The sequence below is a fragment of the Epinephelus moara genome, chromosome 9 (assembly GCF_006386435.1).
Source record: "Epinephelus moara isolate mb chromosome 9, YSFRI_EMoa_1.0, whole genome shotgun sequence".
Lineage (NCBI taxonomy): Eukaryota > Metazoa > Chordata > Actinopteri > Perciformes > Serranidae > Epinephelus > Epinephelus moara.
In genome coordinates, this window is record NC_065514.1 from 23788996 (window position 1) to 23806720 (window position 17725).

A 17725-nucleotide genomic window follows, 5' to 3' on the forward strand; every position below is an offset into this window, starting at 1 on the left:
AATTAAGGGATATGTTCCCAATTTAATCTCTCTAGTTTCACTCATTTTCTCTTTAAAGCAGAAGCCCTGATGAAATTCCTGACATGGGATGAAAAGAAAAGAAAGGGAAAAGTAGTTACATGAATTGAGCAGTCAGCATTTCAGGTCCCCTTGATGCTTTCTAGGGGGAAAATCAAACCCATAGTTTCTCAGGTGGGTTCTCAGTGATTGAATTAAAAGCCTTGTATGGCTTAGATTTACTGCACATGTGAACTAGGGCCTCTATTACACATTTTAATGGGCTGCTTGAAACTCTGAGGCATGAAAAAAAAAATGTAGAGCCTCGGCAGCCTATTTTTTTTCTGTTGTCAGCAAAAAAACAAAAGGAAAATACCATTTTTTTTATTGCTTTATCCTTAGGCTTTTTAACTAAGTCTCAAAACTGAGGAGTGCTTGAATTTCAATACTTCTGGAAACTTATGAATGCAGTCATGTGTGGAGTTGGAAAGTGTGAAACTTACCATTTTTAATTAGTTCCAAGTTATAAAAACAATGTGGAAAAACCTTTCACAGTAGGCTAATATGCAACACTCCAGGGGACTAAAGTGTAAAAAAAATTATGAGGCAGAAGCTAAATAGAAGTTACAAAAATCTTTACAAGAATAGTTTGACAGTTTGGTAAACCCTTTCTTGCTGAGAGTTAGATGAGAAAATTGTTAACACTCTTATGTCTGTGGGGTAAACATGACGCTATCGCCACCAGCTGGTTAGCTTAGTTTAGCATGAAGACTGGAGACAGGAGGAAACAGTAAGCCCGGCTCTGTCCCATGGATGTATAAAGAAAACTGGATACAGGGTTGGAGGTGAGATCCGTTCATTCCTATGAAAGTAGCTCAGGTAAACCAAAAGGCTCGATTTCCGCAGTATGAAATTACCCAGATCTTCCGCATGGTGGGGACCATAGAGCAAGCACCCTGGAGACTGACGGCGGCTGAGCAGCAAACTTATGGTTTATTATGGTTTAATAAAATGCAGCTCCTCTAGACTTTACAAATGTCGTGGAATGTCAAGGCAAGCTCAGGGGTTTAGTGTTGCCGGAGCCCACAGGAACAACGCTCCATGACGCTTTTTTTTCCCTCCGAGTGAGGACTGGGATATGGTTAAAGTTGCCACAGTGATATTGCAGCATTAAGTAATTTATGTACACGTTCCACCTTAAAAATTGCTGGAAGTCGGCCCATTTTATAGTTCTACGCTATGAACAGTGGTTACATGAGCCTCAAAACCAGCCACAACTCGGCCCTGAGCAGAGTGATCGTCTGCTATTGACCAGTCAACAGACTGCAGTGTTCACAGCTCCACCTTTTAGTACCAGATCTGTGTGCTAGGTACCCCAACAGAGGGGTGACCAAAAAATGGGGACGGTACATAACAGTTCCATTGGTACCATCCACAACTTTTCACAGTGGAAACAGGAAAAAAAGCATACCGAACTGACCTGTACCCTACCGTACAGCTCAGTGGAAATGGGGCTTATGTATAACTGGATGCAAAGCCCAGCGTTTGCTGTGTCCACAGCATACTTGGGTCCGACTAAGAAGCTAATACAAAAATAAAACTACAGCTACTCACTGCCACTGGAGGTGGGACTTGCACAGTGATGTCATCAGTGTCCACAGGAGAGTCCAACCACGGCCTTTCATCTGATGACTGACTGTCAGGATAGCCCTTTCTTTTGCCTGGCTGTGACAGCTGACTCTTGGACCTCCTGGGGATACTTTCCAACTCTTGGTTCTCACCATTCTGCAGTAAACGATAAACGAACATATTGTTAGAGGGGGATTGATAACTGTTTGGGGAGAGGTGTGTGGGCCACATTTACAGGCACATTTCTCTCCTGGGTGTTGTACTGCAATGTGAGAAAGATAAATCACCTTGTCTGAGGAGTATTTCCAGAGTTCTACACTGTCCATGCTGTTTCTCTTGGTGAATTTGGGTCTTGCTCCTACAGGAAAAAAAATAACATAAACATTACTACATAAATTACTACATGATAAAAAATGTATCTCCCAGCTGTAGAATCTCTCAAATACTCCAGTCTAAAATTAAATCAAGCATGCAAGGCGCTCTTTGTCTTTTCTCATGTCAGCATTGGTCTCATGATGCTCGGTTTGGATATGAGGTTTAGGCAGACAACCAAACAATCTGAATAAGAGTCTGTTTGCCAGCTCCGCATCAGCGAGAGAAATGTAGGACATGGGTGTGAGTTTCTGCCCAGAGGAGGGCTCCTGAAAGCAACACCACACAAAAGCCAGGCTGACTGTACAGATAAAGATCGTAGAGTTTCTCTTTTAAACTTTTTAAATGCTCCCATTATTATGAGTTGAAGGGAATCTCTAACAATAACAATCAATTTTATTGTTTGAGGATAATGTTGACAACAGACTGTGAATCAAAGAATCAAATCATCATCCTGAGACTGGGGGTAAAGTCAGAAAAATTCACCTTACCCCAAAAATGTACACACTCTTTGCTTTCTCTCATATTTAGCCCCAGTCTAGACATGACACAAACACTGTCTGTCTGTTAGGTCTGTCTCATCTTAACTTAGTTTTACACTTAAATGGCCATCTTATATACACAAACAGCATTCCAGTTAGCTTACTCAAGCCCACATGTTATTTTTGTTAAACATTCAACTTCAAAGAGCAGACACAAAAATAAACAAACAAAAAAAATACTTAAAAAAAACTACAGTTAACAGACTTCAAACTCTATTTTTAAGATTTGGTTGATAAATGCCCATTTACTGAACCCCTGAGTCAAGTTTCTACCGTTAAAATCCCTTATACAATTTCCAAGAGCTCTATAGCCATTCAATTTTTTTGTATTTTTTTTCCCCATTTCTGTGAGATGGAAGGGCAAGTACAGCTTGAAGACAGCTTCCCCTAACCACAGTTTGCAGCGAGCAAGCAAATCATGGGTTTGCATTCACATTCAAACACACACACACACACACACACACACACACACACACACACACACACACACAAATATTAGCACAGAGACAATACAAGCAGAAAAACACAGAACTGCTTTTTTTCCCATCAGCTGCCCCCTCTTTTCCTCGCCATAACTAAGGAAACTGAGTGCACTTGGCCTGTCCCAGTAACTACTTTTGTTGGATGATGTATTGTCCCACAAATAATTGTGATAAATAATACAATTGTGATTTTAAGATCATGTTAGGCCACTGATAAAATGATTATATAATAGCATAATAAGGGCAATATGGTAAGATATATGGACATGACCTCCATAGCTTTGCTGACTTCGATAAGTCCATAACGTAATTATCGTGACAGGCCAAGCCTGCACAACATTAAAGAAATCAGGTTACATGAGCGCACATAAAACACTGGTGGAGAAGACAACAATGGCCCGAAGTTAACTTAAGTCTCAAGTTCACTGCGTCACTATTTCATTCCATGTTTAGCATGGGCACAAGATTCTTTTCTTTGCATGTTTGTTTTACCAAATCTACGACTGTATATGAATTGACATTCTACATTACTACATTAATGTCAGATGTTAATTTAATGCACAGAATTTAATTTACAGAATGTCTTCTGGCACCAGCTGTGTTATGTGCAAACCTTATTATTGCTCATCAGGTCATTATTACTTATGGGTTGGGTATCAAATGCTCATGTTGTTTTTTAATGACAATCGATATTCCTGACAAATACATTCAACAGATATACATTTTACTGTTAACAGCTGCAATAAAAGCTCTCAAGTAACACTGAAAACTATGACTCTGTTACATTTAGACTGATATTGTTTAATGAAACTGACACTGCCTGTCTGCCTATCTCATTATCTGAACAACTATAATTAGTGGGTGCAGTGTCAATGTCAAGTTTTAATGGCAGGTTTCCAGTATCTCTCCATTACTAACATTCAATAGAGAGTATATGACAAACATACAATTATGGGGCTCTCCAAAATCAGACTCTCCAGCTCTGGGAATTTTTTTGTGTGTGCCTCGAATCATTCAACATTTTGGAAAATACACTTATTTGCTTTCTTGCCCAGAGTTAGATAAGGAGATTGATACCACTCTCATGTCTGTCTGTTAAATATAAAGCTGAAGTTAGTCAGCTTATCATCGCATGTAGACTAGAAACAGGGGGAAACAGCTAAAGCTCAACAAATTAACACATTATGTCTCATATAATAGGTAAAAAAAAAAAAAAGTTTCAGTGTCACCTTGCATCTCAAACTCTGAGCTGGAAGGTGAAAGGTCGCTCTCATTGACCCCCAGAGCCTCCATCAGCTGCTCCACGTTCATTCTGGCCGTCAGCTCCCCGTTTCTGTCTCCAATCTGAGGAGGAAAGGAAGAGACAAGACGGGTCCAATCAGGTTGAATGCAAAAGGCCTTTACTTCACCGATGGTGCATTTTTCTAGTGTGTTTGTAAAGCAAATTCTCACTTCTTTAGAGATGTCCAGGTGCTTCCGGGCATAGTGGAGAGCTTGTTTGTGGTTTCCTAAAGACACATATGCATTTCCCAGACTCCAGCAGGCCCGACCCTCGCCAACCCTAATGAGACATGAACACACAGACAAATGTAAAAACTACTTCTTTGCTCATGCATGTGTGTGTGTATGCATTAAATATTGCTCAGTCTACCTATCAGTGAGCTCCTGGGCTATGTACAGGTGTTTCAGGTGGTAGTCTACAGCCCTCTCGTACTGCTGCAGAAGAGTGTAGGTGTTTCCGAGGCTGTAACAGGCCTGAGCCTCCATCACCTGGTCCCTCAGCTGCCTGGACAGCTGCAAGGTTTTCCTATAGATGAAGAAACAGAAGGAGAAAGGGAGCAAAGGACTTTAGTCACATTTTCAATTTTGCAGACACTGGTTCACTTCCCCATCCCTCCACTAGATGTCAGACTCCCCTCTCTTCTCACCTGTAGTACTCAGTGGCAGTATTGAACTGGCCCAGGAATATCAGGGCATTGCCGAGGTTACTGTAGGCTCGCCGCTCGGCCGCTTTGTCTCCAAATTCTTTGGCTATGGATAATCGCTGTGAATGATAGAGTGAGAAAGGTCAAGTCAAACCAAATTAACACGATATTTTCAACCTGCCTATTAATATTAGCAGCTAAATGGCATAAACTTCTTGTGTCATGTTACCCTGCTTTGCCCTTTTTTGACTGTGCACAAGCAGAAACAGTTACACAACTTCAGGTTGCAAGCTCTGTCAGGCACGTGAGTCCATGAAAAGATGTGCTGCTGCAGCAGTGGTACATTAAATCACCTCCAGTGATTCCCTTTAAAGGAAGTGTTCTCCCCTCTGTGGCACACTGATAGATTTGTAACAGGGAGGAGAGGAGAGGCCAGCTTCTCCCATGAGGAAACAAGTGGTTTACAATTGAAAGTGACAGAGAACACGGGGGGAGAGAGCTTGCAGCCATGTTTGCAGGTGATTCACCAAGAAACCAATTTCCTATATTTTTTTCCCAATGAGAGGTCATCAATCTGTGCACACTGTGTGTTGGTGCAGGGTGAGGTGAATCATGATCCACTGGAAAACTCACCAAGGTGATATTTACTCGCACAGAGGCTAGGACTGAATGAATCAGACTGTAAAGGATACAATGCAATGACAAAAATAAGTCCCTCCTTCACTACCAAACTGGCCGTGTGAGCCTTGCTATTTTGCATGTAAAATTCAGTCAGACTGAAGTCTGTGCGAGGCAAACTAAGATCTTTACTCAGCAAGAAGCGACTGCATACAGCCTGCATCTTCACTGAAATAAACAGCAGTGCAGTGTGAGTGCACCTTTAAGCCACAAATCATGCACAACACATGATGCTTGGTCACAATACAACAGTAAATCAAATTTTGTGGTGACCACTAGTTTGCTTCTGGGCTGCACAGTGCCACAGGAGGCTGTTTTATGACTGTGGTGGCCGGTGCTATATGTGTGCTGGGGCAGCAAGTGGAGGGAAGCAGACATCAACAGACTCAACAAACTGATCTGCAAGGCCGGTGAGGCTGTGGAGGTGGGGCTGGATTCTCTGTCGGCAGTGTCAGAGTGGAAGATGCTATCTAAGTTACGTGCTGTCTTGGTTGCTTGCTATCATAAAATGCACATATCCCTATATAGTTTCTGTATTTCTGACTATATATTTTTCTATATATTGTTGTTGCTACTTCTTATTTTTCCATTTTCTCAAAAAGGTTTCTCTGTGCATATATGAGCAACTTCAACATGACCCAGTTTCCCTCTGAGGATTAGTGAAGTATTTCAGATTCTGATTCTTAACAGGATGGCGACCACAGTCTGCAAATGTATCATGTGGCACTGTGGTTTCAGGGAGCACGCTCCAAGATCCCTGGTTGAGACGTCATGGCCACACAGAATACACACAAGTCAACCAAAACACCCCTAAACCACATTTTAATGTGTATGTTAATGGTTTGGACAAGACGAAGCAAACATGCAGTATCATAGCGAGCTACAGAGTTCGTGAATAGCTGCAAGGTGATTGACCTTGTGTCAGAAGCAAAGCGCTGTTGCTCTGGCAACACAAGGTCACTGTTCTGCTCTTATCTGTGCACTGGTGGTATAAACATGATGCTTGTAATTATCTTGAATTTCTCACCTGACGGTGGAACTTGATAGCTTCGACAAAGTTTCCCAGCAGATAGTGGGTGTTACCCAGGTTCCCATAGGCCCTCCCCTGAGCAGCTCGGTCTCCAAGTTCTTTGACCAAACACAGGTTCATCCTGCAGAGATAAGGACACGTCCAATTTAGAAGCAGCATGTAAACGATTTTATGGGTATTAAGGGGAACTCAGACAGTGGTTAGTACTGTCACCTCACAGCAAGAGGGTTTGAACCCCAGGGTGGGGGAGCCCTTCTGTGCAGAGTTTGTGTCAGTGAGGGTTTTCTCCAGGTACTCCGGCTTCCTCCCACAGTCCAAAGACATGCAGGCGAGGTTAATAGGTGACTCTAAATTGCCCGTAGGTGTGAATGGTTGTCTGTCTCTATGTGTCAGCCCTGTGATAGTCTGGTGACCTGTCCAGGGTGTACCCTGCCTCTCGCCCAATGTCAGCTGGGATAGGCTCCAGCCCCCCCAAAACCCTTAACAGGATAAGCAGTTACGGAAAATGAACTGAATTGAATGAATAAATTTGTAAATTCATTAACAGCTAAATAAAGGCCTGTACCAGAGACCATCTTACGATGGGATCACACCAGCCCGGACGCCGATCTTCGATATTAAATGACTGTGGGCCAGGGGTGTAAAATGGTCATTTTTATGCACCACTTATCTGGAACCAATTTCCAACAGCAGCAAGTCTGCTGCAAATCTTAAGGTCTTTTCAGTGAAGGCTGGCGACTTTTCTATTTGTTGCTGCCTTCTATCAAATTAAATATTTATGCATTTCTTACACTGCACTGACGTTTTTCTCTTATATTTTATAACTGTCTAAGTATATTTTAGCTTTTTTTTATCTTATATTTTCTGTCTCTTTGCTAATTTTTTAAATCATATTGAAATGTCCTTTTATGCATTTCTTTTGCACTTTGTCTCAATGCTTTTGGTGTTTTATGTAGAACACTTTGAATTGCCTTTTGCCAAAATGTGCCACATAAATAAACTTGCCTTGCCTTCCCTACTTACACTTGGTCCACACCCGTCTTCAAACTCAGCCTTCATTGTGATCTCAGCTACACACTGTAAAGTTTCGTGACTGCATCTTGCACAGCTGTGATGCTATTGTGGTGAAAAAAATCTGTCTCCAGACAGACAGATTGACATAAAGACACCTGGCAAAACACACAAAACCACTTGTGTAGTAGCTCCAGCCACAATGGGTTCCACCAGGAACACATGTTGCCATGATGACACAAACAGACATACACAGACTCGCAGGGTGAAAACAACACCAGCCCCATTGTTGCTGCTGGTTAGATATATATCTAAACACTGGTGTAAAACAACCCAATAACTTCATTATGGTTAGTTATACAACACACTAAAAGCTTATTGTATTTTTTTCATATAATAAAAATGACTAATTGAGCCTCTAATAAGCACCTTGTATTCATGTGTGAATTCTCATTCACATCTGACAGTTACTCAATTTGATGGGAACTGCTCCATTGTAAAAACAAAACGGTTTTAATAGGACCTCGATAATTGCCCTGTGAGATGAGCTATTATTATAAGTTCTATTATGTTTTATTTATCCAGGCAACACCAAATGTGCACGCTATTTTTCAGCACCAACCTGCGTTCACATTTATGCAGTTACACACACTCCCAGCAGTAAGTTGCCTTTTCCAGTAAACCTTTACAAAATATTTATCACTGCCACAATTTTTTGCATTTTGTAGCTTGCTTGTAGCTTTTAAATTGACTGCATCCAGTCCACAGTGTATTATATTTGTTACTATTATTTCCTGATATATAATTTACTCAGTAAGGTTTTGCCTTCCTGGCAGAGGCACTCCAGACTGACACTTACTGCATTCAATATAGTTTAAATGTCATTGAGAGTCTACCGGTGATGAATATAACTGGAATCCCATGATTCAGAAAGAAACGTTGTATATATCTAGATAAACTTGCATATTATAGTGGAAATTCTACAATCAGAAATTCAAGAACTGTTGATGTGGAGATAAAATTTGTGTATGATATTCTTAAGAGATCAGGGTGAGAACACTCTTTGCAAAAGGCTGTTGTCCAACCAAACTGAGATATTGACTTATCTGATTAATCTGCAAAGCTCTTCAGCTGTGAGGGAAGATCTTGTAAAACAACAGCAGTCAGTGTGGTATTTCATAAGACTTGGCTATGACGCAGATTGGCCTGAAGGAGCTGTTTTTAAGAGGAGGCAAACATGAACCTGGAGTTTGCCAGAAGGCATATGAAGTGCTGAGAGCATTAAGTACATTATTCTGTGGTCTGATGAAAATAAAGTGAAATCCGTCTATATCAAATATGCACACAAATCAAGATGTGCCACACAGGAACAGATGTATTTCAGAATAACAGAAGGCATAATAACGGCAAAAGGTGAGTCAAAGTAGGATCAGAGCAGCGACACATGCTAATTTAAACCAGATTTCCACATGTAACTTTGGACAAGCAAAATACCCTATATGCATCAATGTTTTATTTAGTTTAGTGATTAGTTTTCTGCATTAAATTGATTTCAACATCACAAAATACAGTTATACACAGTTATACGTTATAGGCTACCTCTGTGATTTAAGGTGCTTTCACACCTGCCCTGTTTGGTTCAGTTCAATCAAACTCAAGTTCATTTACCCCCTAAGTGCGGTTTGTTTGGGCAGGTGTGAACACATCAATCGCACTCGGCTGCACACCAAAACAACCAGACCGAGCAAGAGCAGCTTTCTCATGCAGGCATTTGATCTGGTCTGCTTGTTAATGCTACCGTGAGAACACGAACCAACTCAAGGCAATTACACAACTTTGTAACAAAATTAGTCCCTGATTCGGACCAAAGCAAGACAACTCTAGGTCTGAAGGCACCCTTATATTTATGTTGCATACATCCATATGTTGTATGAGTTCATTTCTCAACAATACATACTCATAAAATCCAGTAGCCCTTTGCAGTGTGTCTCTGACATCAGCAGGCAGGTCCCCTGGTTCCTGGGTGCAGCCCCATAACTGCTGTTTGCCCTTTGCGTGAAAGACATTCCCTATGTTGTACAGTGCTCTGGCCTCTCCAACCTGCAATAAGATAAGACAGAAAAGGAAGAGATTTAAAAGGAATAAAGAGAGATCTCTTATCTAAGATCAGATATCAAGATATGTGTGTCTATCAATTATACCAACTCCTATTAATCTTAAACGATTGAATGAAGGAGCAAATGAACAGTACAAGCAGCAAACTGGATGGACTCTTAAGAGATACTATTCGAAAAAGCGACATGTTACCTTGTCTCCCTGCTCTTGAGAAATATCCAGATGTCTTTGACAGCACACAACGGCCTCATCAAAGCGCCCCAACACTTTTAATGTGTTCCCAAGGTTGCCGCTGGCTTTCCCTTCTCCGATTCTGTCTCCTATTGTCCTGAGAAAGCAAAGAAACATTTCTGATGATCAGCTGCGGGAGCAAAGACAACAGTTTTCCTATGCTAATGTCATTTAGTTAAAACAATAGCCATTAAGGTGCTGTAAAAGGTTTTAATGGGGAGATGCTGTGTAATACATTTTTAATTGGTTGCTTACTACCTAGGAAGAGGTCCCAGTGGCCCTGGTGAGACTGTAATGTAACAAGGTAAATCTCCCTGGGGACTTTGATGAGTTCCCTGCTGAAGTAGCAGCTGCACACACTGCAGGGGACCGGATTACTCATACAAGCTAAATATCCAGCTGGTAGTTGTCAGCTGTTACTATATGAAAGTCCACTCACTTTTGCTTTGAATTCTTCTAACTCAGCATAATGCAATCCCTAATGCTCTTATGAGTATGCATCTGATAAAGTAAATTAAATTTGTCAGGGATGGTAGCCTGAATCATTCTTTACTGGGACTATCGGTACATCAAATGGAAGATTCATCAGCATATCATTCATCCTGTATATATAGAGGTCCTACTGCATAAATGAGCTGACTCTAGTGACATGATTTGGCTTCAAAGCTTTCTTAATTAAACAGAATTTAAATCATTACTAGACCACAACTAAAGGGATTCATTTTTTATTGTATTGCAGTCAGACTTCAGAGGGCAAACGCAGAATTTCTGTTTTAATTTGTTATAAATTATATTGTTTCATCTGCAGCTGTCACTGATGTATCAAAACCATTTTGAGATAAAGAATGTGTTTTTTAAGCTTTGCAGAGTGTCCTCATGTAACTGGTAACAAGATGTTTCTGTCTAACGGTATATCACAGTGGAATCTACGGGTCAGCGAAAAAAATCGATACACCATAGTATCATGATATTTTTGTGTGCCAATATCGTATGGTCACAAAGACACTATCGATTTTTTTATCATATAAATTATTAATATTACAAATACAAATTAAACTTTTGGCAGCCTTCTAGAATAATATAATATATTGCTTTTCAGTCCACTAGATACATTTTACAGTTGAAAAAAAAGCACAAATCGCAATATATCGCAATAAATTTTATCGCAATACTCAGCATTTCGCAACATATTTAAAATTGCAATAACGTTGTATTGTGACTCAAGTACCCTGATAAAGGGGTGATTCCCACCCCTAGTGCCAACCACTTACAGCAATCACATTTACAGTGATCAACCAATTCCATGGATCAAAAAGCTTTAGACAGTATCATTCCTGTACAAATGCTGATTAAATAATTTGCTTAAAGTAATCAAGTAGTTTGCTTACAGTGCTCATTTTTGGGTCTTTTCATGCATGACATGGAAACATATGGAAAAACGGTATAAAACTATGGTTTTCGTTTTATTCCCTTTTTTTTTACTTTACTTTTTACTTTACTCCCATGATACTTTGCCTTTCGGTAACCCATCTGCTTCCAGCTGGCCATCTGAGGCTGGTGCTGTGTGCACATTGAAATCATGACGGGACAGAGACAGACATAGACATAGTCTCCTCAAAGCTTGTAACTGCTAGTCACAGCTGCTGGTGATGGAGAGATAAAAAAAAGCAGATGGGGAAAGCACCTGTGATTGAAGCCACCCTCTTCATGTGAATTGATAATGCTCAGTCATGTAATGACTGAAGCAGCTGTACTGTATTTTGAAACAGTCAATAAAAATTCAATGCTGAAGCTGTCCGTTTCATAACTTTATATTTCTGTAATAAATATAGAAAGGCCAATTAGATAGTAATCTGCATGAGAAATAAAGGGACAATGGTTATATTAGTAATCAGCTTATAGTGATCAATTTGACGCTGACAGAAGTGACCACTATAAGCAGTTAACACTGTGTTAAAAGTCACAAAAGCACCTTCAGTTAATAATTGGACTCCTTATAGTTTTTATTAATTTCATTTTCTTATCTCTAAGATTCTTTAGTATGCAGATGATACTGTACTCTATTTTAGTGCCTGTCAATTGCCTTGAGCCACCAAAACAAACAAGCAACAACAAATATTTATTTAGTAACTCAAAAACTACACTTTTTGCATGGGCTTCATCTGGTTTTCAATGCTGGGATAAATATAAATAATATATATAAGCTTTTTGCCAAAGCTGGGGAAGTCGTTTGATTTGAAAAGTAATATACAGATGGTTTCTGTTGATCACTTACAGACAAATTTCAGGTTAAGTCCAGGAAAATTTCCCACCATCTAAAATCTGACTGGATAAAAATACCTCTCTCAAATTGAAATGAACACAGTGGTTAGTAAATTGCATAACTGACTTTTCTCCTATAGTAAAAGAAAGTTTGTTTCAGTACCTATTCACACAATACAGCTTAAAACAAGTAAGGGGCCGTACACATGCCACGTTTTTTGTATGCTCAAATTTATTGTTTTCAATAAGGATGGTCAGCAGGCATGCATCCCGAGGTAAACCGAGTTCAACTTTTGGAACACAGCAGTGCACGCAGCATGTCATGTGAGAAGGAACAGCCAATCACAGCCAACAGATATCTTTCCCTTCTTTTATAAATATCAGTCTGTGGTAAATATGGAAAAGTTGATCATTTTGGTGCAGGGCTGCCAGAGCTTTTCATCTGTCCCACACACAATAGGCCTACACACAAACAGCGCCTGGAAGATCAGCTCTGCACTCTGGATTTCAGGTAAATAGGCTACAATAGAGTACTTGTTAGGGTTGCTTAGTGACCTCAGACGCAACCTACCACCGCTCTCTTGAAAGCTGGCTCAAAAAAAGCCCAAAATTTGCGCCCAGTGCCTGACCTCGTGTTTTCCAGGTGGTTAAAGACGCAGCATGTGTACGGCCCCCAATGGCAGCCTGACACCAACTTTTACTATGCAGCAGGTAGCAGCTATCAAAGGTACGATTCTTACCTGGCCAAAGTAAGGTCATGTTTGTGATATTCCAGGGCTTTGCCATACTCTTTGAGGTAGAAGTAGGCATTGCCCAGCTGGCTGTAGATGGCACTGAGGGTCTTTAGGTCTTCTGTGCCGACCTGCACGGCTGCCTCAAAAAACGCTGTTCCGCCTTTGAAGTCTCCAGCCTTGCAAAGCCGCTCTCCTTCCAAGGCCAACTCCAAGCAGGAGGCCTCCATTCTAAATGGTGCACGCACAGGTTTGCACATGCACACAGGGAAAGACAAAGAACAGTGTTAGCCTATGAGCACCATCAGAGATAGAACAATGTACAGTAATATGGACACTTATTACAGCGGCAGTGCAATATCTTCACAGGGCGAGGAACAAATTGCCAGTATCACCATGACAACAAGGTCTGTTGCTATATCTGTGGACTGTTGCCTTAGCAACTGATTTAAAGTCTCAGTGAAAGAGCACCTTGAAAAGGTGTTGCACTTTGCTTTCTGCTCGTTACTGCTCATATCAGCTTGTTTTTTGGAGTCTGATTCATAAAAGACGTACAGTTATCTAATGGGTGGACAATATCAATGTGTTTGCTAAAGAATAAGAGTAATTTATTAACTGATATTGTTCATAGTCCATGTGAACACTGGAGAAAAATCAACAGAACAGCCTAATGTTGGTCATTCCTGTGTCAACAAGTGACGATCGAAGTGTATCTCTGCTTCCCTACATTGCTGAAATGAAATATAACTGAAGCACTATTTTCCAGATATCAAAAGCTAAGTCAGGAGGAGTCTTTCCACCACCTCTACAATGTCTACGTTACCATGGCAACTGCCGGATCAATGATGCTGACTCAGGGAATGTAAAAGAAATGTGAAATTTTTGTCTATTGACAACTTCCCTGTTGTTCAGGGGACATTTCAACATTGTCAAGTAGTTGATGGAGCCTATTTTAATAATGCATTAAGCAAGTATACTGTGTACGGGTACTATTTTCTTAGATGCTTGGTCAAAATAAAATCAAGAAGAAGAATTTCAATAGACAAGATATTGATGTATCAAGCCAAAAGTGTTTTTTGTGTGGTCATAAGACAAGCGAGTGTACTACTACTGGGTCCTTAAACCCATTCACACACACAGCACTCAGTCACAACATGCACAACTCGGCCTCGCCAGTGAGTCGTATTCAGAAAGTACACACCCCAGATTCATTGTATAATCCAGGATAAACTAAAGACCAGCAGATTTGGTTGCAGCTCTAAATTCCAGATAAGGTACTAGAATGTAGAGTTAAGCAAGGATTATCCTCCAATCTAATCTGTTTTACAAATGTCACCATTCAAAAGTATGGCAAAGAGACCATATGTAGTTTCACCCACAGGTTCAGTGAAAAAGTCAAAGAGTGCATTTGTTTCATGGGTGCACTGAAGAAACACTTTACGTCCTCCACTTCTTTACAGTCCTCTTCCATAAAGTTTATCATTCTGTTCTGTATTTTCTATTTGCACTGGGCCCCATCTTATTTTTTTAACATCATTTTATTTCATCCATCTGTTCCCATTTTCTTTATATTGCCTCGCTACAATGCACACCAGACATGATTATGCTAGGGACACAGAAATGTTTCATTTCACTGGCACTTAAAATTCTATTTTGATTCCTAGTAACATTCATCATTTAAAATTTAGTTAATCCCAATTCACTCAACACAAGCCCTTTTGTATTTTGTTACATAGTCTGAGCAATATATCAAAATCATATCGATATCATGATGAGGCTAGATATCGTCTTTAGTTCTTATCGTAAGTGTGGTCTTTTCCTGGTTTAAAACACTGCGTTACTGTAAAGTGATTTAATTTGAAATTAGACTGTTCTAGCTTTTATTTTTTGCCTTTACCCGCTTTGTCATTATATCCACATTACTGATGATTATTTATTAAAAATTTCAATGTCTAAATATTTTGTGAAAGCACCAATAGTCAGCCCTACAAAACTGTTGCAATATCAATATCAAGGTATTTGGTAAAAAAAAATATTGTGATACTGGATTTTCTCCATGTCACCTTGCTCTACCAAAAAACACAACTGTAATCGCAATGGTAGACATTATTCAATGCCAAAGGGATTTATTTTAACAGCTAATTAACAGTCATTTCATTGACAGTGTGATTTTCTAGTCAAATTTTCTCAGCTTCTCCCAATCTGGAGTAAGTGTCCTCATCAAGGTCATTGGGTTTACACAACCTTCCATGTAAAGCAACAAAAATCACCACAGAATTTGACGTTTTCATTGCTCAAGCAGTACCTGTGTTTTTGCTTGGTTCGTGTTTTGTTCACATACACCTGCAGCTCCAAGTGTAGCGGCCTTAGCATAGCCTGGGGTCGGGGTCCACAGTGGACCAGTCTACACACAGCTTTCTCTGCTCCAGACAGAGGGCAAGGCTCAGAAGCCATGAGGGCAAGGGTTAACAAGGGCAAGCTATGTCAGAAAATTCAGAAATGAGCAACTCTTTATGTAGATATTGCAGTTCATTCAACCAGTACAGCTATCACTGATAATGCAGTGCTGATATGGATTATTGAGATGGAATTTCCAGCTAATAGTTCCTCTGTTACAAAGTCCATATTGTCCGTAGGAATGAAAATGTCAGCAATGTTGCAGCAAAGCTGGACACAATCCAACTGTAATTTCTACACACAGCCCCAGACCAGCCAAGAATCACATCTGCTTCTCAAGTCCTCGAGAACGCTCCAAAAATTCAGCGATGAACTCTTTGCTCCCATAGCTTAACCAGTCAGGAGGGAATTGTAGAAAAATCCACAAAAGAGCAGTTTCATTTAGAGTTGTATTTATTAGCAAAAACATGCTGATATAAAAGTCTACAAAGGGGCATGTTTCACTAGTCCAAATGAAATTAATCAAGAAGTTGAGTTCTCCACAGCTGTTTGGTCATTCAGTTCTTACTTTCCCCAACAGAAATGTGTCCTCTCTTATCATCCTCTTCAACCTGTCCTTAGCTGTGACAGCAAGATCCATGGCTCCTGCCGGGCCATTACAAGCCACGCTGTAAAAGAGGGAGTGTTCAATCTAAGAACAATTTGGGTGAGAGCAGGGGTGCAGTCAGTGACGAGAAAGCGGGTGCAATACGTCTAAGCTTGACCACTGCCTCAGTGAGAAATAAAGAGGAAGGATGAAAGAGAAGACAATTGCTAATCCAGTGACCTGCACCTCCTTGGTAGAGACCACACTGTGCACTGATTGGTCGAGACTAATCCAACTATCTGCTGACACAGGCAGAAACATTATTAGGTCACCAGGCAAGACAAATAAGACTGTGCGTAAAGACAAGGTAAGGGACCTATAAATATCAAGACTGTGAGTGCTTACATTTTCAGTTACTTTCATTATGAATAATGTTCATTTTTTAGGCTTCCTGGCTAAAAATCCTCAAATGTATTTTGATTTTAATTCCTCCTACAAGTAATGTAGCAAAAAAAAAATTTCATTTCCATATCATAAAAAAATCCAATTGAAGGTTTAATATTGCATGCAGAATCTTCATTGAGTAAACTCCTTGGTAACTCACCCACGCCAAATGCAAGTGAGCATGACCTGATGTGAACTTGTACGGTGCCAAAACGCAGCTGACCTACACTCAATCCTGTGCCTGAACGCATCCTGTGCGCACAACCATGGAGCACTGAAGCTGCTGCTTTGCGCATGGGCCGTTCACACTACGCCTCCCGTGTTGACACAGTAAGGCCACGGAAACCCCATACAGGCTTACCAGAGTAACTAATAACATTAACAATGGCTCTGTTCCATTTAGGGATGAGAGTAAGCCATGAGAGCATGCACAATACCCAGGTCCTTCCGCTGGAATACCTCCATATCTTTAGCCGCGAGTCATTTTATTAACTACACCTGTGTGTTTCCTGACATGTTAATGCCTGCCAGGAAAAAAAAAAATCTATGAGCCTTACATGGCATAGCAATATCAAACATCAAAATTTAGATACACTAACAACATACGGTGTTGTGTGAAAACTAGAATTATGGCCCTGTGGTTGTATGCCTTCGCCAACCAGTAGTTGTAGTTTACATCCACATCTGTCCAGTCATACAATAAAAAAGCTTTAAGTGCATTTTTGGGCAAAATGGAAGTTATCACTATATTTTGAGGGTGTATTAGATCTATTGAAGGTTAAAAAAAAAAAAGAAAAAGAAAGAAAACTCAGAACATCCAAGACTAAAGTCATATATTTATGAGGATAAAACTCAGAAATGTTTTGAAAATATTAAGCTATACATTTGCAAAAAAAACTTGAAAATAATGGGGGTTTTTTTGTTTGTTTGTTTTTTGGTCAAGGAACCATATTCCTCCAATTTGCAAGGCTGGATCAACCTCATCACACCACAGGGAATCTTAGCAAACACTGAGACGTCCATCAAGACGTAATGATTTAAAATTAGTTCCAAAATAAAAGTTGTACCGACTTCTAAGACATTACCTGGCCATCAGCTAGATGTCATTCCTGGATGTCCTAGAAATCTGACATTAATATCAACAACCCTATTCAGCTTTTCTGCTTTAGTTTATGTACACTGTGTGCATTTAGCAGCTTTATACATCCTAAAAACTGAAAATAAGTCAACTAAATCTAAAAATAATAATCCATTGTCTCAAACTGGACACAAACCCCAATCTCATGGGTGAAA

At 40.1% G+C, this 17725-nt stretch overlaps 1 protein-coding gene across 2 annotated transcripts in view; it reads right to left on the reverse strand.

Annotated features, from left to right (window-relative positions):
• gpsm1b (G protein signaling modulator 1b) overlaps positions 1 to 17725 on the reverse strand; it is a 38168-nt gene that overhangs the window by 10043 nt on the left and 10400 nt on the right. For both annotated transcript variants that reach the window (XM_050053294.1, XM_050053293.1), the window contains exons 2-11: positions 13015 to 13236; positions 9974 to 10109; positions 9624 to 9766; positions 6653 to 6776; positions 4951 to 5066; positions 4674 to 4829; positions 4475 to 4583; positions 4252 to 4366; positions 1914 to 1984; positions 1612 to 1782 (exon numbers count right to left, since the gene is read on the reverse strand). In XM_050053294.1, the coding sequence (XP_049909251.1) occupies positions 1612 to 1782; positions 1914 to 1984; positions 4252 to 4366; positions 4475 to 4583; positions 4674 to 4829; positions 4951 to 5066; positions 6653 to 6776; positions 9624 to 9766; positions 9974 to 10109; positions 13015 to 13236 (1363 nt within the window). The remainder of the gene's footprint in view (positions 1 to 1611; positions 1783 to 1913; positions 1985 to 4251; positions 4367 to 4474; positions 4584 to 4673; positions 4830 to 4950; positions 5067 to 6652; positions 6777 to 9623; positions 9767 to 9973; positions 10110 to 13014; positions 13237 to 17725) is intronic.